At 40.0% G+C, this 23,401-nt stretch overlaps 1 protein-coding gene across 7 annotated transcripts in view; it reads left to right on the forward strand.

Annotated features, from left to right (window-relative positions):
- Positions 1-23,401, forward strand: part of LOC131027394 (uncharacterized) — a 186,795-nt gene that overhangs the window by 15,898 nt on the left and 147,496 nt on the right. For all 7 annotated transcript variants that reach the window (XM_059220316.1, XM_059220368.1, XM_057957436.2 and 4 more), the window contains one exon: positions 21,267-21,442. In XM_059220316.1, coding sequence (XP_059076299.1) covers positions 21,275-21,442 — 168 coding nt within the window. In that variant the 5' untranslated portion in view covers positions 21,267-21,274. The remainder of the gene's footprint in view (positions 1-21,266; positions 21,443-23,401) is intronic.

A 23,401-nucleotide genomic window follows, 5' to 3' on the forward strand; every position in this document is an offset into this window, starting at 1 on the left:
CTCGTTGAAGGCATTCTCGGCCACCCTGCGAGGAATAGCAATTGACTGGTATACGGACCTGGATGCCTATTATAAAACATCATGGAACAATCTGAAGAAGGCTTTCCAAGAGGAGTTTAAACTCCTACTGGATGACAATGAAATAGTGGCGGAAATTTACAATACCAAGAAGGGATAAGGTGAAAGTGTGCGGGCCTATAACAAAAGGCTGAGGGAACTGCTCAACAAAATGGAGAACCAGTCGACTGATGGCTTGAAGAAGAGATGGTTTGTGGAAGGACTGTACTGTCTCTCAGACGGAAGATGAAGGTGGTCCCTCCGCCCTTGTATGACGAAGCATAGAACCGCGCAATGGATATTGAGACTGAAAATAAGACATCCTGAGGGAAGTGTTGGGTGAGCGATGGTGATAGTTCAGATGAAGATAGCGACGAGGAATCCAAGATCGTACAAGCTCTCCGAAGGGATATGATGAGGATGATGAAAGAACTAAAGGCTGACAAAGAAAATGGCAAGAAAGGGAAGGAACTATGGTGCACTGACTGTAAGACAGAAGGGCACACTAAGGGGAGTTGCCCTCGAAAAGCCTTCTGTGACATCTACTAAGTAATGGGACATTCCATTAAGGAATGCCCGTACAACTTGAAAGCACGGAGCACACAAGTGCTCTACACCCAACCTGACCAAGTCACACCGCCAGCGACACCTTTGAAGCCGGTAGCAAACTCGGACGCCTCTCCTGGAGGGTACCGAAACAACCGATGGGGTAACAACAGGTCCAACAATAACACACCGAGGAGTAGAATCTAGTACGACGCAAAAGGACGACCCATGATCCAATGCCGAAAATGCAACGAATGGGGTCACTTTGCCTGGGAATGCCAAAATGGAGATGACGCAGGGAGTTTGCTGTGCAAATGGTGCGGTCCGAGGAATCACGAGGACACATAGTGCCCAAAGCAAAAAGGGGTGAATATGCTAGAGGTAGAAGAACCAGAGGAAGGTGTATTGGCAATCACAAGATTGCAAAAAAAGAAAGCCATGTATCTTGACCCTCGCACGGAGAAGGAAAGACTCCAGGAAGCCAAGGCAGACATTGAAGGTGCGATGGCAGAAGAATGGAGGGCCTCACATCTGGCTGCTAGTACCCCACTCCGGTCGGGACCGGAAAAAAACTATCATTAAGCAGATGTTACAGACCACTATACCCGTACGGGTATCTGACCTCCTACAGACCATGCCGCAGTTGAGGATGGCCCTGACAAATGCAACTAGTGACACCACCGTCGACCAGGAACACCGAACGACGACATGCCCACCTAGTACGGCTTCGGTGAAGGAACCTGGTACGGATGCCATAGACCCTATGTTGCTCACCGTAAGCATTGGACGAAAACCTGCCGTGGTGGAGATGGAGATAATGGGATAGAAGCTCACAAACACCATTGTGGATGGCGAGTGTGGAGTCAACGTGCTACCACAAGAAACTTGGAGAGGTCTTGGCAAGCCTACCCTTTGGCCACCAACATTCCACCTCGTCGGTGCGGATCAGCACAATATCAAACCCCTTGGGACTCATGGCACAAAAGGTGGTGATTGGGACACAACAATTCCTTCTGGACTTCTTAGTCATTCCATTGGAGGGAAAAGTGTACGACGCCCTCCTGGGAAGGGGATGGCTGATCATGGCTAGAGCCAATCATAATTGGAAGAAGAATACACTCTCAGTCAAGAGTGAAGGTCATAAGTATGTGATTGACTTGAGGAACCAGTCCGTTAGTGAAGAGCTTGCGTCGTCTGACTCTGACTCGGAGGACTCAAATAGATGGGAGTGGGGTTTCGAAGGAGACAGAGGAGGGAGGGAACCCAACGAGGAAGGAGTGCTGGAACTGGATGAATGCTCTGAAGATGGAACTAGTTCATTGGCCGAACTCTTCCATTGGTAGATGGAGGACTACGAGGTCTTCCACCCAGAGTGCCACATGCTGCAAATATGCGAGATTGGGGAATGAAGTGGCGGTACGGAAGAGCAGTCATTTCCCCTAGAGTACAATAGGTACCAGGAAGGGATGGCACGGGTGGATGACACACCAATCCACCGGTTTGAACGAGACAAACCCATCAAGTACGAGGAAAGGGATGTGAAAAAAGTCAATCTAGGCAAGGACGAGGACCCGCAGGTGATACTCGTAGGGGATGATTGGAACCCCGTATTGAAGGCAACGACCTTTAGGATATTCCTGGAATACAAGGAACTCTTTTCCTGGACCTACAAGGACTTGAAGGGGGTACCTCCGAAACTATGCGTACATCGCATATCCCTCGTACCAGGATCCCAACCCGTACGGAGGAGACCGTACAAAATGAACAAGAACTACGTGGCCAAGGTGAATGAGGAAATCAACAAAATGTTGGAGGTTGGGATCATATTTAAGGTGGGAACAAGTGACTGGGTCTCCCCAATAGTCATTTCTCTCAAGAAGGAGGCTAATCAGATAAGGATATGCGTGGACTTCAGGTACCTTAACGCAGTAACAATCAAAGATCCATTTCCAATCCCATTCACGGACAACATTCTGGAAGAAGTAGCTAGGCACAAGACATACACATTTCTGGATGGGTTCTCGGGATACAATCAGATAAGTATTGCGGAAGAAGATAAGCTAAAGAACACATACGTGGTGGAAGAGGGGGTGTATGCCTACAATCGCATGCCCTTCGGGTTATGTAATGCATCGGCAACCTTCCAGAGAATAATTTTACACATCTTTGACAAAATGTCCGTAGGTAACTTCAGGGCGTTCTTGGATGACTGGTCTATATTCAGTGATCAGGACACTCATCTAAATGCACTCGGAGAATGTATGGAGAGGTGTCGGAAAGCTAGGCTAGCTCTTAACCCGAAGAAGTGTAAGTTTATGGTACTGCAGGGAAAACTCCTTGGCCACATTGTTTGTAAAGAAGGTCTAAAGACAAACCCAGATAAGATAGGAGTGATCATCAACATGGAGAATCCGATGAATGTAATAGTGGTGAAGTCATTCTTAGGCCACGTTGGCTACTACTGGAGATTTATCAAAGGCTTTGCACAAGTCTCCTGGCCCCTAGACAAGCTGACAAGGAAGGGAGAGCCGTTCATATGGGGTACGGAGCAGGAAGGAGCCTTCAAGGAATTGAAGATCAGCTGGTGAGTGCACCGATACTGGTGTACTCGGATTGGAATAAAGAGTTTCACATACACGTCGATGCCTCCAACTTCGCCATTGGTGCTACCCTTGCACAAGTAGGGATGCAAGGACTGGATCACCCCGTTTTTTTCGCTAGCCGACTTTTGTCAAGGGCCGAATGAAACTACAACACAACGGAGAGGGAGGCACTCGGGATGGTGTGCGTGGTACAAAAGTTTTGCCACTACCTATTGGCTACTCCGTTCACGTTTTACGTGGACCATTAGGCACTAATGTACTTGGTAAATAAACCGATCATCCAAGGTCGGGTATGTAGATGGCTGCCGCTCTTGCAAGAATTCACCTTCACCATTATTGTGCGGCCAGGGAAGTCCCATGTGATAGCCGATCAACTGTCAAGGATCAGGTCAGGAGAGTCGACCGAAGGGGGTAACGAGGACTTTCCAGATGCACACTTGTTCCAGATTGCAGTACTACCATCGTGGTACGAGAAGATCGGTTAGTACCTCTCTACTTCCACATTTGCAAAGGAGATGCTTCCGTGGGAACGACGGAAGCTGGCATTGAAGAGTAAGACTTTCCAATTGATCAACGACCTGTTGTATAAAATGGGACCCGATCAAATCCTGAGAAGATGTGTTATGGAGGAGGAAATCCCTAGTGTCTTGAAGGAAGTACATGATAGGTTAGCAGGCAGACACATGGGACCAGATGCAACTGCGCAGAAAGTACTTCTGGCCGGTGTGTGGTGGCCAACTCTACACACTGACGCTCAGGAGTGGGTGATCGGGTGTGACACTTGCCAACGTGCAGGAAAACCACTCAAGCGGGACTTCATGCCCCTCTTTCCCTCTCAGCCACAGGAGCTATTTGAACGGTGGGGTTTGGACTTTGTGGGACCCTTGAAGCCGAGTAGCATGCACAGGTGCAAATATATTGTAGTGGCTACAAAATACCTCACTTAGTGGGCAGAAGCCAAAGCCTTACCAGATAACACGACTCTAAGTACGACACGGTTCTTGTATGAACAAATTGTCATTAGGTATTGGATACCCCTTCAAATCACAAGTGACCGGGGAGTGGACTTTGTCAACCAAGTAATCTGTGCCATGACCCTAGAGTTTAAAATCTTTCACAATCTCTCTAGTCCGTACTACCCCTGAGCTAACGGACAAGCAGAAGCAACCAACAAGGTATTGGTGTCAATAATTTATAAGTCGTGTGGGGTGGGGCAGGAGGATTGGGAGGAAAGGCTACCAGCCGTATTGTGGGCTTACCGCACAACCTACAAGGTCACTGGGCATACCCCGTTCCAGCTCATGTACGAACAAGAGGCAGTGGTACCTGCCGAGCACATCGTACCAAGCCTACGGGTGGCGGTGGATAATAGACTTGGTGATAAAGAGAGCTTGAGTGCAAGGCTTGACAGCCTAGTGAAACTGGACGAACGAAGGTTGATGGCACAATGGGCAATGGAGGTAGCTCAACGACGGTGGAAGTGCTGGCATGACAAGCACCTACGGCGGGTCAACTTCCTATCGAGGTAGTTGGTTTTGAAGTATAATGGCCGGAACGAACTCCGATCGGGGAAGTTTAAAGTTCGTTGTCTCAAACCTTATAAGATCAGAGAGGTTGGCAAGAACGAGGCGGTGAAGCTATCCACCTTGGATAACAATCCAATCAGGGACCTAGTGAATGGTTCGTTACTGAAAGTCTACAGAGAACGAAACAAACCTGTGATCGGGATCAACATGTTGGGATACGCTACAAAAGGGAACTGGACCATTGGCCAGAGCAGGGAAGTGGACAAAGACCCAGTGGTGAAAGCAGAGCCCTACCAGAGAGATGAAGATTGGGCGAAGCCTCTTACAGACATGGAAGATAGCTTGTGCCGAAGCGGGTGGAAGGTGTTGCAGTTCCCAGGATCCACAATCACCTGACAAACGCGTATTTTGGGGACCCAGCTGTGTGGGTACGGATTTCAGAACATTGGAAGAAGCGGGCCGCATATGAGGGTCTTCGAGAAGGGTACGTAGCATACGATATTGATGAAGAAGCCGAAGCTAGAAGGAAAGCCAAGAATGCAAATAAAGAGGAGGAACTTGTAGAGCTGGAGGAAGAACTGGACCTAGAAGAGTATGGGGCAACTCTAGGTCCTTGTTTAAAGATGGTGTTGAAAACGGAAGACTTATTTATCATCGCCTCGCAGCCAGGCGAATTGGAAGTCGGACCAAATTCATTATACCGGGTGATCCCTAACCCTGCAGGACTTTCGGAGGTTGATGGAGAAAAAGTAAAATGGTACCAACAGTACGGAGGCCACTACATTGACGGGCGGTATGATGGGGTGGAACCCGCTCCGTTAGTTGACAAGATATGGGACCTGTAGTACGTGCGGACGTGTTGTGCACAAGAATGCTACAGGAGGATGCCAGAGGTATGTATGTGGTTGCACGATTCGGAGATAAAGCTAAGGATTCGGGATGACCCCTCAGGAGTGAAGAGGAACATATAAGACGAGGACGTTGACCAAGGATCAAACAAAGGGTGGAAGGAAATCAGGACGAGTGGCAAGGGAAGAGCAAGGAAAAAATCAAGTACCCGAACAAAAAGGAGGAAACTAAGGGGGCGAAAAGATCATTCAACAGTGTTCGCAGAGGTAATAAGCTACCCTGTGGATCACCAAGGGCCATTTGAACGACGTAACCTAACCCCGGGATACCTTGGTAAATTGAAGGTACGAAGAGTTGCATTTGAAAAATGTTAAGTAAAAAGTTTAAAACAATTGATAAGAGGGGATATTAAAAGTTGAAAAAGAAAAGTATATGGAAGAGATAAAAAGTCCAGGGTTAGCGAGTATTAAAAAATTAAAGTGCAAGGCAAAAGTAATGGAAATAAGTAAGGGAAAAATACAATTGATAAGAAGGCAATTATTTTATAAAAAGTTAATAAAATACTTATGCCTAACCCTAACCTTGACAAAAGATTATAAAAACCCCCAAGAAGGCCATTTGTACACATCTCAGGAAAGAAGTCAGAGCAGGAGAAGTAGACTCGACAGCAGGACAAAATCGAGAGAGGGAAGGCAAAATCCTGTACAGCCACAGGAGAAGTCAAATCTGTACAGTGCATGTACGGGTGAAGAAGCAAAGACACCGTACAGTGTACGGATTACGCGTACGGTCGACACACAGGCGCAAAGCAAGCAAGCGAATCCGTACATAGCATGGATTGTCTATACGAAGGGGGAAGAAAGTGCAGGTAGGGTACACTGAAGCAATCCGTATGGTGTACGTATTGTTCGTACGGACGACGACATGGAGGCACAACCAACACTTAATTCGTACGACATACGGTTTGCACGTACGGACAAAGGAGGAGGGACACATAAGGTGAATCCGTATGGTGTATGGCCAGACCAAGCAGACATCGGACGACGTTCGAATTGAAGCAATAAAGGCGTGTACAAAATTACCGTACGTTGTGCAACACGCGGGGCAAGTAATTTGTACGGGGATCGTACCGTACGACACAGGAGAAGACACATCACGTCACAAGGTCAGTGAACCGTACGATCCCGTACGGATATCAACAACGGAAGGAACTAGATCGCCTGACGTTCGTACAAGTAGAGAAGAGTTGCATAAAAAAATTGAAGGTATCAGTGTAGAAATTCGTGCCACCCGTATAGCTCTGCGTGCAAAGTTTGCACGAGTTGAAGAGGCCGCATGGTCAGGGAAGGGAAGTGTATCGACCAATCCGTACAATGTCGAGGCAACAATTGGTACAATGGTTCGTACAACCGCTTTTAAAGGGCTTTCAACATTCAGTTGCAGGGCTACACAGCACGGGTTTCTTTCAAGCCGAAGACTTCAGGAGGGTATTTGGTATACCCGAGAAGGGAGCATCTGCAACGAAACTGGCCAAGAAGCTCACCAAAGAGAAAAAGAAGTGGTTGATGGACATGGTATGCAGAGATGACCTGACAGAAGAGCAATGGAAGAGCGCTTGGTCTGACAGTAGGGGATTGAAGTGTGCTTTTATCGCACCAGGAGAATGGAGGATGCTGATGGACTTGGTAAAAAGTCGACTCACAGGGGCCAGCCGTGCATCCGATATAGCCATCTGGATGATAGGGTTGATGAATGGCATTAAGTGTGGCAAAGTTTACAACTGGGGGCAGCTTTTAGCTGAGAGGATTTGTGATTTCCTTGAGTTGGAACACAAAACATTTTATATGTGCCACCACGCCATCAATCTATTCTTGGATGCCGTACGTTTGCAAGTACCTCCAGAAATGTAGGGTACTTTTGAACCACGCGGAAGGATGGAACTCAATAAACCGTCCATGTACTATTATGACCATTTGGACAGTCTTGGTGACACCACACAACCGGCAAAGAGGAGGAAGCTGGACGTGTCCATCGAGGTTGAAGATGTTAGAAATTAGGATCTTAGGATACTAATCATTATAAACAAGATTATAAAGTAAATGAAATATGAAACATACATGCAAAATGTACACATTACACAAGATATACATGGGGAAAACCCTTTCGGGTAAAAAACCCCATAAAGCATCATTTAATTAAAACACTTACAAATATAGTCTATCATAAAATAGACATGAATCTGGGGACGCTCCTCCAATACTTCCACATGGCCAATAATACCTCATATGCATAGTGATACAACTCACCATAAAGCTCCAAATTCACACACCTCTCAAATGAGAGAGAACCTCCTTAAATATAGGAGGAAGGGTGACTTCACTAGTCACACGTTTTCAATAACCCCCACTCATAAATAATTAATAATCTAATAGTTATTAGATTATAATTATTTCAAATGGGATATGCTTATAAAGCATATAATATATATAAGGTTTATAACCTTATATTAGAACATTATATATAAATTTATAATGATGTGATCCGTAATAACATTATGTTCTAACAGAAGAGGACAGCAACACGGAGGATTCCGAGGAGGCCGAAGAAATTGAGGAGCAGGAGAGTGGAGATGAAGGATTCCATATGGCACCACACACGGCAGGAGAGGAAGAAGGGGAAGCAAAATCACAACAACAGGAAGGGGAGGAGGAAGATTGGAGGACTGCGAGCACAGTGGAAAAGCACGCGGGTAAAATTTACACCCTCCAAATTGCCCCCTTCAGCGCACTTGGTACTGCAGGAAGCACTTACAGTGGCTAGTCTCGTAGGCGACGTAAGACCAGTAGGGGTGCTGTTCAGGACAACCATCGGCACAACGACGGGTGTCACTGCCGCATATCAATCTGGTTCTACTCGAGTCATAAGTTGTACCAGCAGCAGAGTGTACCAGTAGGCCAAACCGTACAGGTAGTGACCTAGGCGGTGGGGGAATGGAAGACCGTACTGTGGCAGAGGAGGCCGTACAACATAGTCCGGATGTAGCAGTACAGGAGACAACCGTACCAGAGGAAGCTACGAAGACAACAGTACAGGAAGCAGTCGTACATGAGATAGGTACTGGTACGACATGTACTAGTACTGTACCAGCAGGGGGAAATGAGTCTGGGGATGTACCGATGGCAGGAGGAGATGGTGTGGAGGAGTTGGCGGTACTGGACACACTGACGGACGAGGACATAGATGCATCTTTGGACGGGTGGTTGGGGCAGTTTGCACTCATACCTCACCCTCCTACCTCACCTTCACTACACGCTATGGCAGTTGGATGGAGCCAGACACAACATAGGACCACCCTTATCATAGATCAGGATGAGAGGATGTCTGCAGAGGAGCAGAACAAAGCAACTGAAGGTGGTGGACATGGCCCGAAGATCATCAATGTTGAGGAGAGCGGGTCCGGAGGACTACTGGCACGTCTTCACCTCACTCCGCCAGACCCTAGTGATCCAGCAGGCTCGCTCCAGCGGTTCGTTGGGGAGCTACAGGGGATTTTTGATATAGCATGCGGAATGGCACAGTTGACTGTACAGATGGATGCCGATAGCTCAATTGACGCTGAGAAGCTGTGCCACTTCATGACCATTGGAGCAGCAGGGGTGGCCAGAGTAGTACATCGGAGATGGTACAAGAGTGGACGCACATGCGACTGTTGGAGGGAGTGAGCACCATGGGCGCCACCTTGAGCAGTATGGAAGGATCTTTCCGGAATGTCTACCTACAGATGCGACAGAGTCAGATAGAGCAATAGACCCAGCGACTGTACGTAGCAAAATTGGAGAAGGAAGGGGAGAAGCGTGCAAAGTTTGCCACAGTAGAGAAGAACCCGAGGATTGAGCTAGAGACAAAGGTGACTACTTATGAGGCCCGTTGCAACATGCAGAAGGAGGTATAGGTGCTGGCAGCATAGGTGGCTGAGCTTACTCTACAGATGGAACAAAAGGACAAAAAACTATTGGAGGCCACACACATGGTCAAGGAGGCACGGGAGCGACAGTTGATTGTGGAGAACCTCAGACTCCACATAGGGCAACAACCTTCTTCTTCGACCACGACAGGGACCCCTCCTTCCCCTCCTCAGTCTTAGTCTTTTTTTTTGTTATTCTATCTCCTATTGTCTTGGTCGTCTGGAAGACGACTACTTTTTGGGGGGGCTGATGTTAGGGGTCAATAACACATGTTAGTTTATAGGGGGGTCGGGTGTTTAAGTTTTGTTATGTTTGAGTCGCCGAAAGGTTCCTGTGGGGTAGTTGGTAGTTAGTGACGGTTAGCAACTTGGCCAATCGTCGAGTCTATATATGGTATGGATGGAACCTGGGCAAGGTGGTATTGTATTGGCATATTTGAGAATTCAATAAAGATATCATTATTCTGTCATAGCTGTTCTATCATTGTTATTTATGCTTTGATATATATTAATGTTCTGTTACATGAATTGTTGGTACGTGTGGGATATCTCTGTTTATCCGTGAGTTTACCAACCTCACCATAAGGACTAAACAATATGAACCAAGGAATTCATTACATATCTTTAGATTTCTCCATTAAAATCAATGAACTTCAACTAAAACTTGAGAAGTAGAAACCATGCAAAATGTTGAAACAACACAAAGATCCATTGTATCTTCAATGAACATTATGTATTTATTCCAACATAGTCTTGGCAACAATTTCTGATCTCCTCCTCCTCCTACTACTTCTACTTGCTAAAGAACTAGAACTATTAACCTTTATAAATGAGAAGGGAAAACCCTTTATAGACCTTGAGTTACAAAATGAAGGGGCTAAATTGATTCTAAATCAACGGCCAAGATAATTCAATGAAACCCTAAGTGGAGTTGGTTATAACTATCACCTCATACATTTAATGTCAACCAATGAGGAAATTACACAACTTTGAATGCACGTCTTTTTAGAGAAAGGATCAATGAGAAAATGAGTTGTAACATTGCATTTAATGCCTTCTACACATCTAGCTGTTCTTTTTTAGATGAGTTAGGGTCAACGAATCCGGACAGGTTGACCTTGAATTTTTTGATCAGTGAAGATGAGTAGGCACCACCTCAGCTTGCAAATCTTGTAAACTTTCTCCTTTCTTCATCTAGCTCTTTGCTTCTTTGTTTCAACTTCACTTCTATATCATCATAAAGAAGTTTCTACATCTCTAGCAATATCTCTTGATACTCAACATCATCCGGTCCTTTGATTGATCATGATGATTCATATTCCCAAATTGCATCATCTTTATCATTCTTTGTATCTCCAACAGATTAGTCTCTAACTTGGAAACTCACGAAAATTGTTAGTTCTTTAACTTAGCAATAAATTTTTTGGTTGTCCATAAGACATTAACCCCTATTTACGAATTTTAATGTTGAACACAAATAGGATTGAATTGCACGATATAATTTAATGTGAGAATTCTAGCACATAAAATATTGATGCAGGAATTATCCTCGTTTGAAAGGAGTAGTGATACAGCTCAAGGTATGCTACCCCCAATAAAAACAAAAATACAAATTGCAAGACATTTTAGCATTGGCATGGCCTGCAATTTTCTGTGCGGTAGTGCGGCATGGCGCTTCTTTCACTTCACTCAAGTTTGAGAAGAGCTTCGCAATAAACACGGACACCCTTACCACCTAAATATACACAAGCGACAACCTCATCATCATCCACATCGTTAGCCCATGAAGACAATGCAGACTCGCAGCTACACAATGGAGAAGGTCAGGCGTTCGAATCTCGGAAGAAATCTTATTTTCTAAAAAAGAATGAGGTGGCGGAGTTGGTGTGTGAGAGCTTGGCATTTAAGGGGAAGGGCGTTTGCAAATTAGTAGAGTTAGGATTTGTTGTGATGTGCAACAAAGCTTTGCCCGAGGAAAGATTTATCGGCCATATCACAAGAATTAAGAAAGGCCTTTTTGCCGAGGTTTCTACTGTTCTTTGCTGTCTTTTAGAATTTGGAAAAATATTTTTCACTACCAATTATCTCTAGATATTGCATAAAATGATTTTATTCATGTCAATCAAAATGGTCTTAGGGAAAATCAGGAGCCTTTTACAATCAGGCGGTCTCATGGATTTTATTTTCAAGTAGTAGGTAATGTTGAAAAAATCAATTGATAATTTGAAGAAGTGACAATAAGTGAGAGAGGTGAAACCATACAATTTTTGAAAATAACCTATGTTACTTCGAGTTACCGGGATGGGTGGACGGGGAAACGGGTTTTCGGCTTTTTTTTTCCTGGAACAAGGGACGACTATATATATTTATAATCTAGATTCCATATGAAATTTCATATTCATATATATGAAATTTATATAACATTGTAAGACAGTAAACATTCATCATAGCAACATAATAACATTTATAAATCAGAATCTAGATTCTAAATCTAATATCATTGAATCAATGATCATTGATCGAATCATCATAGAACTAAGAACATAGCATCAAATGAATCAAATTGAATCATCATAGAATAAGATTAAGAACATAGGATAGCTTTAATATGATAGCGATATTGCTTTCATGATTAAAGTTTTAATTGCTTTCAACCTAAGTTACTGGTTCGGGTTCGGATTTGGGAAAAAAAAAAATCCTGGGTACGGGTTCGTCCGTACATATATATATATATACCCATATATTATATATATGTTCAATATATACAATCCATACAAAAATAAAATATACAATGTGACTTTCCATACATAAATGATAAATGATAAATGATAAATCCATAATTATTAATTGCCAATGCCAATAAATATTCATATATCGCAAATGTAATCAGTAAACTAATAACTAAGTCTAATATCATATTCATAATTTGCAAAAAAGATAATGTTCAAGTTTCAAGTTTTTTTTAAAAAGTCATAAAGGGGCGAATTAGAGTTCTATTATAAAAAAACTATTTTAAGGAGTCTTTTTTTATTGTTTTTTTGACCTGTGGCCTTGTTTTTTGGAAACCATGGGCTTGGGTTCACGCGGGTTCTCCTGGGTTCGACCTGGGTTCCACTTGGGTCCTTCCCAGATGGCCGGGTGCAGGACCCACAGGGAACCCGGCCACCTGGGAAGGACCCGGGAGGAACCCAAGGAGAACTCGGGGAGAACCAGGACCGGGCAAGAACCAGAACCCGAACCCAGACCAAAAGGGGAAGAACCGGTAACTTAGCTTTCAACCTTTCATTATATATTTAAAATAAAAAATTTGCATATATTTTATATTTATTATTAAATTTATGATCGCTTTCATTAAAATAAAAAATTTAATAATAAATAATAATATTGTTTCAATAATTTTTTTTTTTTTTTAAAATGCCCTTGCCCTCGGAAACGATCGATTGTCCTTGAGACGATCAACGGTTTGTGACGAAAATGTTGACCGTTTCCAAGTTTCTGGGACAGTTTCCGAAAATTTTATTAGATCAGGGATGGCTTGGAAACGTTTTCAGCCGTTCAACCGTCCTCAAAACTGTTTCCGTTTCCAAAACGTTTGCCTTTAGGGTGGAAACGCGTTTCTGGGTAACTTTGAAAATAACTTAAGTGAACACCAAAAGCCAATGTTTCACTATTATCATTTCAGAAACTTATTGAAACAATTTTATACAATCTCCCTCTCTTACAAATGAAGGGGTGAACCCCTTTTATAGGCCTCCAGGAGTAAAATGGACGACCTAGATTACAAACCAATCAATGGCTAAGATTGACATGCAAAACCCTAATTAGGGTGTGACAAATAAATTCCCAAATACATGACATTAAGTAGTGGGGAGAGTCATAAATGAAGAATCTCATCCACTTTACATTAATTATCCTTTGCTGAAAATGGTGCCCATGATGCATTAATTACCCACTACATCCAAACTCCCATCATGCAATAAATACACCATCATCTCCTCAAATATGATGGCTGCTATGCATTGAATCAACCGCCACTTGGTCAAATATTCCCTAGCAATAAATGTGCTACCATGCCGTCTTGCAGTCAAAAGATTCTCGTCAAAAAATGGACGACCATTATCTCATTCATTTATGGCGAATGCAACGAATCTGGCAATGACGGCCTCTAGCTCCCCAACGGAGACACTTGGCACAATTTCCATTTTGAATTCCATTAACGAAATATCCTCTTCATGCTTGGAGAAAATCTTCTGCATCTTAATGCCGCTTTGGAAGAATTTTAACAATTTTGTCCACTTCTGAAGAATTCTTGTACGTCTGGAATTCCAAGAGAGAAAATCTTTCTAGAGAGATTTTTGTCTTGAAGGAAAATCTCCATGTTCTCGTGCACACCGTGTCTTGTAGGGAGATTTTCAACCGACCACTTTTTCCATGCCTGGGGAATATTATCTTGATTTGAGTCCTGGAGAGAGAAAATTCTCACAGATCCAATTTTTCGTGTGCTTTGAAATTCTTCACCTTTTGGAAGGAATTTTTTGGTGAGGAAGAAAATTTCTCCTTGTCCTGTTTTCCACGGTTCTCTCCAACCTTGGGCATAATTTTGATGAAGTGAAGGAATTTTTGAAATTTTGAAATTTTCCCTCAACGTTGATTTCCATGCTCTATTCTATCCTTGGGCGTAGTTTGAGTAAAGGAGAGGAATTTTCTGAACTTTGAATTTTCCTCCTTGATGTCATTTTGGCGCCTATACTTGGCTTGGAGCGCATTTTCTCCACGGTGAAAGATTTTTTGATGTAGAGGAAAATTCCTCAACCTCATTTTGGCGCCCAACCTTGACCTTGATTTTACATTGCCTAGGAAGAAGGAATTTCTTCATGCCTTAGCCAAATTTCATGTTTTTTCTCTGTCCAATTTCTTCCTTGGCCATATTTTCATCTTTTAAAGAGGAATTCCTCCTTGATGCCATGCTAGCGCTATCCTTCTTGCCTGAGCGCTATCCTTCTTGCCTGGGCGCTATTTCACTATGAAGGAGGACTTTTTGAAAAACTTGGAAATTCTCCTTCCTAATCATGTTTTCCACGTCCTCTCTCTCTAACCTTGGGCATGTTTTTTGAATTGAAGAAGAAATTTTGATTGGAGGGAAAAATTCCTCCTTGAGCTTACTTTAGCACCATACCTGTGCCTTTGAGTGCATTTCTTGAGTTTTTCACTTTGCCGAGTCCAGCCGAGATTGAGCACGAGTCGAGTCGGCCTCGTCGAGTCCGAGTTCCGTTTCTATGGTTTAAACACAAAATTTAGCCAATCCGGGACATAGTGAAACTTACTAAAAAAAGACTTAACTAAAAATTGTAAGTGCTCAAAATTCGCTCAAATTTCACTGGTAGCTTCCTTGAAGGGTTTTGACTTCATTGCAGCGTTTTCCTAAACCCTAAGAAAATGACATTAAATCTAAGTTAGAAGGGAAAAAACCCTAAAATAGACAAAACAAGCTCCAAACTTTGTCAAATTCGCTCAAAACACCAGATTTGATCGGAATTTACCAAAACACTTGCAAACCTGGGGAGACCAAAGGGATTGGTGCGAAAAGACCCAAAGAACCACAACCAAAAGACCAAGAGGATCAAAAAAGCAAGGGGTCCCGATTTGCAATGGGGCGATGTGTGAAAATGTCACAATAGGTCCTTCTTAGGTTGTAAAAGGTGTTTCAATAATTTTGATTTATTTATCATTACATATCTGAATTAATGTATTTATTGGTTTTTGTTTAGACATTATTTCTTTTTTTTTCCATATTTTTGGATGCAAAATTACTCCATTTAGGTCCCATTGTAAACATTTGTAGTGATTGTGGCCTTTTGTTACAGTTATTTTTCTAAAGCATATCCTTTTGTTAGTAAGAATTAAAGACAAATAGATAATACACAAAGAGATGATGCTTTTGTGTTCCATGAACTTTACTTTGTTTAACCTAGAAACTTTTCAATAGTATGCATATTAGATTGTTCTATTATTTGAAGTATATATCTAACAAATGATAAATACTTGTTTCCTTAGTTTGTAATACAAAACATTTTATGCAATCTTTTTAATTTGGAATGTATGTGCTCACTTTATTCTTGTGAGGAATGGGGAAAAGGAAGAGAAATGACATAATTGCAGCGTCTCCATAGATTAAATAATTTTATACGACTCTTGAATGCTTCGCTAAGCTTCATTTGGTGCTAGAGGTTTTATAAGGTTTTAGAAGAGCGATATCTTACTTTGTTTTTCTCTTTTATTAATGCATTTATATATTAATGATGCACCTCTCTCTTGTTTGGATAATGTATGCGTATATCTAGGATATGGGCTTTGCGTTTGAACTTAGAATTTTGAATAAAAAAATGTTTTCTTTGATTAATTAGTGGGATGTTTATGGGGGACCAAAGAAAAAATGGTTTTATTTAAAAAATGACCTTAATAGTCAACAACGAAAATCAACCAAAAGAGACAAAAAACAAAAATGATTGGACTAAAAAAAATCAATGAAAACTTGTTAACAAAAGGCATAGAGTATGAACAAGGATGCCAAGTCACTCAAAACACAAACAGCTCATCACGCTAACCTCTAACAAACCATCAAAGCTTCAAATGCATATCTCCAACCTCCTACACTACTAGAGGGCATAACACCCTAGCCACCTAGTCTTCCACTGCTACTCCGATCTTTCCCTTTGCATTAGCATTACCATTGTGAGCAAAACTATAGCACAAAGACTCTAGGCTTGAAAATTTTGCACTGTGAAAGACTTTGGCCCTCTAATTTTCTCTAACCACCTTCACCTAACGCAGTACATACAAGGATAACAAACTTGACGCTCTAGGCACCACACTTAGATTTTCCAAAACTTAATTAGGGTTCAAGTAGGAATATTTAACATCTTTTCTTCCTTGTACACCACGATTATCATCTTTCTAGCTAGGTTAAGCACATTCATATATGCTACTGATTTCAAGCTCATAGCTAGTAGTGGATTCAGCCCTAGTCATTTTGTAGTCACCTCCATATCCAAGAACACCGGTAGGAACAAATGGAGGAGCCATTGTCTATGGCCCACTATAGCCATCTCTGCCTCTACTTGTTGAGAAAGTCTTTTTGGATGGATGCCTTTGCTTGAGGAGGTCATCCCCTACCATAGTAGCGTCATCCAACATAGTCTTGACAAAGATGTGGGTCACACAATCCTTATAGTTGAAAATTGCACACAAATGAAGTTTTGAGACTCCTATAAGATGGGGTTAGTCTTTGGTAGAGCTACAATACTTGGCGATGATTGCACATATGAATTGGCATGGAGAGCCTAGAGTAAACCACCCAACACCACCCAAAGAAGAACCAATATATACCTGCCTCCCACAACAAAGATACACGACATTAGTCGCTTGCAGCCTTCTTAAGCCAAGTTAGCACTGTTAAATGTAAAATATTGACCACATAGAAGGCTTGAAACGATCCAATATTGATGCCTAAGTGTATTAGTTGCATATCACTCGTATGCCTCTTGATCCACTATCTTATAGCCTAAGTGTGAAATCCACCAAGCCATGCATAACAATAACATAATTACCAAAATTAAAGCATACCTCACCCATGAGGCCGGGTAAACAATAAAAGACAAAGATCTAAGGAGGCTTAAAGACGAAATGGTCACTTAGACCAGTCCACGAGTTAGGATGGGACAATATAAGGCCATAAGCGGCGCTTTATCCATATCTAAGTTGGCTAAAAATTCAACTACCACAACAATGCAAAACACAACTTTGACAAAGGAGGAGCAAAGAGGCTTGGCCTTATCTAAAAAAATCTAAAGTTTTTAATGAGGACAATGACTTTTGTGGAGACCTTTAATAGCATTTAATAACATTTAGCGAATCTCCTTTAACTACAACCTTCTTTAAACCTAGAGTGGAGGCCAAATGAATTCCAGCAATCATTGCATCCATTTCAATTCATTTTTAGAACAGCTCAAGATACATAGAGCCTCTATATACAAAACACCTTTCATTATTTCTAAGCACAACACTGACACTGGCAAAACTTGGGTTACCCTCGAAGCCCCGTCAAAATTGATCTTAAAAAAATTGCTTGGGGGTCTCAACTGAATCGGATTTTTTTTGCACTGTTTATTTCTTACACTATTTACGGGGGTTGAGTAAAATAATGTTAATGCAGCATTTTCAAAAGCAATTCAATGCAGGTTTTCTAGAAACAATTTATAAGATACTTCCCTGTTCACCAGCTTTTTTATTCAATGCCATATTATTTAATAATGATGTGCAAACCTAGCATTCCATGTTGTTGTGTTCTGGATGTTATAATAGCCATTTACAATATATTCTTTACAAACAATAGCAAGAGGACAATAGTCATAAAATCGTGTAAGGAATTGCCTATAATGGCAGTACACATTCACAAAACCCTAGGCAATAAATTGTACTCCCACTGTAGACGATCGTGTCAAACTTATGATATTAAGACTATGATCGTGTGGCAAATACTCTAACAGCTTTCCAAAGGAAGTCATGGTAGAATAGAGTTGAATATAACCAAGATACTGAAAGAAACTTCGTTAGTGTAGAATCTTCAATTCATAAGTTATATTAGAGTAATGCAGCAGAAGCTGATTTCAAGGAGGAATTAAGGATCACAAAATCCAAAGGTTGATTTGATAAAATTAAAACCGACGTTGCTTGAGGACAAGCAATCTTGGGCGGGGTGGACTGTAATGCCCCCATTTTATAGGATATAATAATAATAATAATAATAATAATGGTCAAAAGGCTATGAAATAGAGATTTCTGAATTTGACATATTCAGATTTATCAGGGCTGCTGTGTGGAGTTGCTTTTGCCGATATAATATTGTATCCCATGAATATTCCATTATATCTTCTAATGATTTATTTTGAGAACATTATATCCTAAGACATCGCTGCAGTTTAACTATTAATGCAAATGATCAAATGAATGAGTGGTGTTTTATATTACCAGCCGTACACCTCTAAAAGGGAAAGAGGTGACAACTTCTGACAATATCTGACACAAACTTGTTTGTCTGATGTAATACCCCTACATGAATACTTATTCGAATTAATAGTGTTCTTATATTAATGATAAATTGTATTATATATGTAACCATCATATAATTAGTCATTTGCGTTAAAAATATGAAAGTAATCACTGCCGTCAAAATCATACAACTAAACATTACTATTAGAATACAACGGCACCGTTTTATGATGAAAAGGCATCGTTCCAACAGCAAATCGAATAATTATGTAAAGGCACTTAAACAATGATTAGTTCGAGTTATAAAGAAACATTATAATTGTGGTGTAAGGGTGTGACCCCCTCTGAAGGGATAGCCACATCTAAAGTATCATCTCTCCTCAAAAGGGACATCTAGGTATAAAATAGAGAAGAGAGATTACCAGGCAGGGGGAGTAGTTTTAAAAAGAGAGAATTTTCAGAACTGTTATTAAGTTTACAGACAGCAACATCCTTATCCTTGGTGGAATGCACGGAGATGCGTTCAATATGTATGTTTAATATATGAAGCCTGATGATATTCTTATACAGAATTTTAATAATTATATAAATATTAATAATAATATAATTATAATTATTATAATATTTTCTGGAAACTGCTCTGCAGTAATATATAATAAACCATATAATAGGTAATTAATAAATAGGTAACTAATAAGTATATAAATGATTTATAATATAATATAATTCATTTATTTGTTTATTTATATGTTCAAGAATAAGGATAATATATTTATAATTTTATATATATAATAATGATGTAATATCAATAAGATCACACACACACACACACTGTAATGTCTCCACTTTGAAATAGAATTTAATAATAAATGATAATAATAAAATTAAAACATTAAAAATTAAATTAAAATATAAATATAAAATAATATAATTAAATATGATTAATTAAAAATTAATTAAGTTAATGAAAAGTCATAAGACATGAAAGGAAAAGTTGTGACTCCCTCAACAATGAGATATAAAAGGGAGAAGAGAACCTCATTTGAGAGGGGGGATAATTAGGAAATGAGAAGTGCAGATCTGATTTAAATAATAAGTGCACATCTGATTATGAAAGGCTGTGTCCCTTTCAAAGGGTAGAAATAATGAAGAGTTGCACTCTTTCAAAGGGTGCTAATGGTGAAAGGGTATGTCTCTTGCCAAAGGGCATACATGATGAAGAGGTGTGACCTCTCCCTCAAATTGAGAGATATAAAGCGGAGGAAATCGCTGAGGAAAAATCACGTCTGGACTTCAGTCTGAATATACACTACTCTAATCACTAGCCATTGGTTGACATCCACTGCATACGATTTCCTTAGGCTGGGAATACGCATCTGGGATCAGTTTACAGGAATTCCGCTGCGATCCTGCCAAGGTACACATAATTTACACAGAAATATATATTTAATGCAAGTCATCCATAATACAACAAAATACAACATCAGTAATTTAATTCATGATTACTAGAATAAATCGTAAAGGGGATGTCAAATATATCACTGTTTTAATAAAATCGCAATAATTCAATAATTAATTTCTTATCTGTAACACATGTATGAATCCAAAACTATGTATTCTTTATCATACAAACTCTTATCCGTAACTAGCAAATGAACAAGTTAGAACAATTAAACAAGACATAAACAAATTGTTAATCCTTAATATGAATGTAGTTGGAAGGTTGTATGAATGAATAGGGAAAGGCTTGTGTAAAACCATCGGGCGTCTATCCCAAGATCGGTAGAGATCAGCGACCCATGTAAGACCTTGAGGGTGTCGTCCCAAAATTAGGCCTGGGCTTGGATCCAAAACCCTGAGGGATTCGTCACGCTAAGGTATCAAAGCGTCCTATTCAAGATCATAATCCTTTCCAAACTTACATTGGTAGTAAGGTTTTTAAGTTGAGCTCCATCGTGATGTTAATTTCTATTTCTATTTCTATTTGCTTTGAGAATGTTGGAATTATGATGTCTTAAGTGGTTAAACTTACTTGGGGACATTACACATACACACACATAGTAATTTGAATGAACAAGGAAGGCTGAGATTATAAATTAGATTGGATTATCTATTCAATATTAGAAAGAAGATTATGTTATCACTGATTGGATTTGTTTCAAGATAGTTTTGTCTCCTAATCAACTTAGTTTAAGTCATAAATATGTTGAGATGGATTAATTATGGTTAGAACAGGCCAAAAATTAGTAAGGGACATTGCACTGTTCTATGCCAGATTTAGAAATATTGTATCAACATCATCAATTTTTTTGATAGGTCTAATTTGCAGTTAGTCGTCTATTGCTACTTATTATTGGTGAGTTTTGTGCTTAGTTTGTTTCACATGTTTCTAGAGTAGTTGTGATACTTCTATCTTTATTGGGTAATTTAACATCATGTTTGTTTTATATGCTTCCTGTTTAATGTGTTATTTGGGGTTATCATATGCCATGCATATGTTTGTTCTGTTTGCATTTTTTATTATTTTGCTATCAAATGTGTTGATTTTAATGAGAGTACCATTATGTTCGATCTCGTATCTTCTCGTGCTGTTAAATTATTTAGGAAGATTATTTTACGCAGAACTTTTATTGGCACTTACCTAATGATAGATGACATGACTTGTAATCACAGAGCCTAATATGGGAGAATCGGAAGGTCATTTGGCACCTGTGCCTATATATATTGTCACTGAGGCATCACAACTTCCATGTTCGTTTCTCGAACCGTCACCTCTGAACGAATTGGTCATTGGTTTTGATTGTGAGGGTGTTGACCTAGCTCGATATGGACGTCTTTGCATCATGCAGGTGACATAAATCTTAAGATGATAACTATGAATGATTAAGAATCCTTATGTGTTCAGTGGGAAACAAATCCCATTGATAATTTCATAGCATATGGAACTGAATAAGGAATTTGAAGTTAATCGACCTTCTGGCTTGATTAGAGATAGCTTACAATCTAAAACATATTTGGGCTGATTTTTAAGTATTATTTTGTTGTTAATATGATTTTCAGGCTTACTTCATTCTTTTGTAGTGTTTATTGTCATCAACGTTTTTCAGACATGATGAAATCAAAACATTGTGAATTACAGATAAATGGCCTAATATCTTGGATGTTATTCCCATTAAATTTATTCTTACTTGACAATCTTAAATCGTTTACCTATATTTGTGTTGGTAAAACTAGAAACACATCATGGTTACAATTTGAGAACTATTAGATAGATAACTGTCCTTGAGGTTGAGGTTAAAAAAGAAATTGTTTTTCAAAATTTTAGATCTTGCAATACTATTTTTAACAAAAAAATCACCAGAAAGCATAACTGTTAGTAAATTATCATTTATTTAGTATTAACAGAATTGGCCTTTGGAAACTGGGCCATGTCGCTTACAGTATAAGTGAAAAAAAACTATCTTAAAGTGATTTGTATTTAGTGTGAATATTCCATCACATAATTCATCAACACCATCGACACAAATATAACAATTGGAATTGTATTATGATTGATTTAGTTGTTGATTCTTATGCAAAAGTGCAGAAAAAACAGTCCTTATGAGACTAAGTTCATGTTTTTTTAAGTGCAACATACCGAAAGGGAGAATAAATCTGAATTTCATTTTGTATAATTCTATGTTAAATAAATAAATTACATAAGCTTTCAGAATCTAGACTAGAATAAAAGAGCTGGGCAATGCAATAAATGTGCTAAACTAAATGCTTCAGAAATAAAATAATAAAATCAATCATTGTTTGACAGATGACAGAATACGATTCACTAACAATGCATGGATATTAATGATTGTCAGATGAATGCTTCAGAATCAATTAATGTTCTACCTATCGCCTTGGGGTATTTACATGACTACAGAATCAATCCAGTGAGTGCAGATTTGACATATATCATACAGATCTGATTTTTGACCGTGGATCCAATCTTGCAAACTTTTTTAATGCTGCTTTCTGTTTGCCTTGATGTCCCTAGTCTGCCTGCACATAAAAAATTCTTTTTTATGTTTTCTGGTTTGCACTCGCAAGGATAATTGCTTCCATTGTGCCAAATCCTGTTAAGGATACAAATTCAATGACTGGATAAAAGATTGAGGACAATTCTCTCAAACATGCACAATACCTTGTTTACTTCTGCAATGCAGATTCTTGAAAAATTAATTGCTGAAATAATCGAATGACTTTATTCATGAATATACAACGTATATATAGAGAATTACATGATGGTGCTCTAGAAAGAACAAACCGTTTAACTGAAGCTAAAAAGCAAAATACACTTAAAAAGCTACAAACTAAAAAGTTAACTATGCCTTCTAATAAAAGCAGTAGTTACACTAAACGAACTAAAAAAAAGACAACTAAGATGACCATTATAGAATAAATATAAAATTATTTTAATACCCTCCCTAATGGTCTTCATACTCAATACCCTATAGAAGACACCGCAGGTCTTTTGATCACAAATGCAAAGAAGGCTGTGAAGAACACACAGGCAATACTGAGAGGGGGGTGAGTCAATATTGCAGCTTATAATGATTTAAAACTTGTAAAAACATAAAACATGAAATGAGCAACCATCAAGACATATGCACCAGATTTCTCGTGGAAAACCCTTTCGGGTAAAAAACCACGACATCAAAAAGCTTTCATTTACAAAAAATGTGTACTAACCCAGATTACAAATGTGAGCACCAACCCATAGAGAGAATCAACTCGTAGAGAGCACCAACCCTCCATTCTGCTAAAGCACCCAC

This window comes from Cryptomeria japonica, chromosome 1 (genome assembly GCF_030272615.1).
Source record: "Cryptomeria japonica chromosome 1, Sugi_1.0, whole genome shotgun sequence".
Lineage (NCBI taxonomy): Eukaryota > Viridiplantae > Streptophyta > Pinopsida > Cupressales > Cupressaceae > Cryptomeria > Cryptomeria japonica.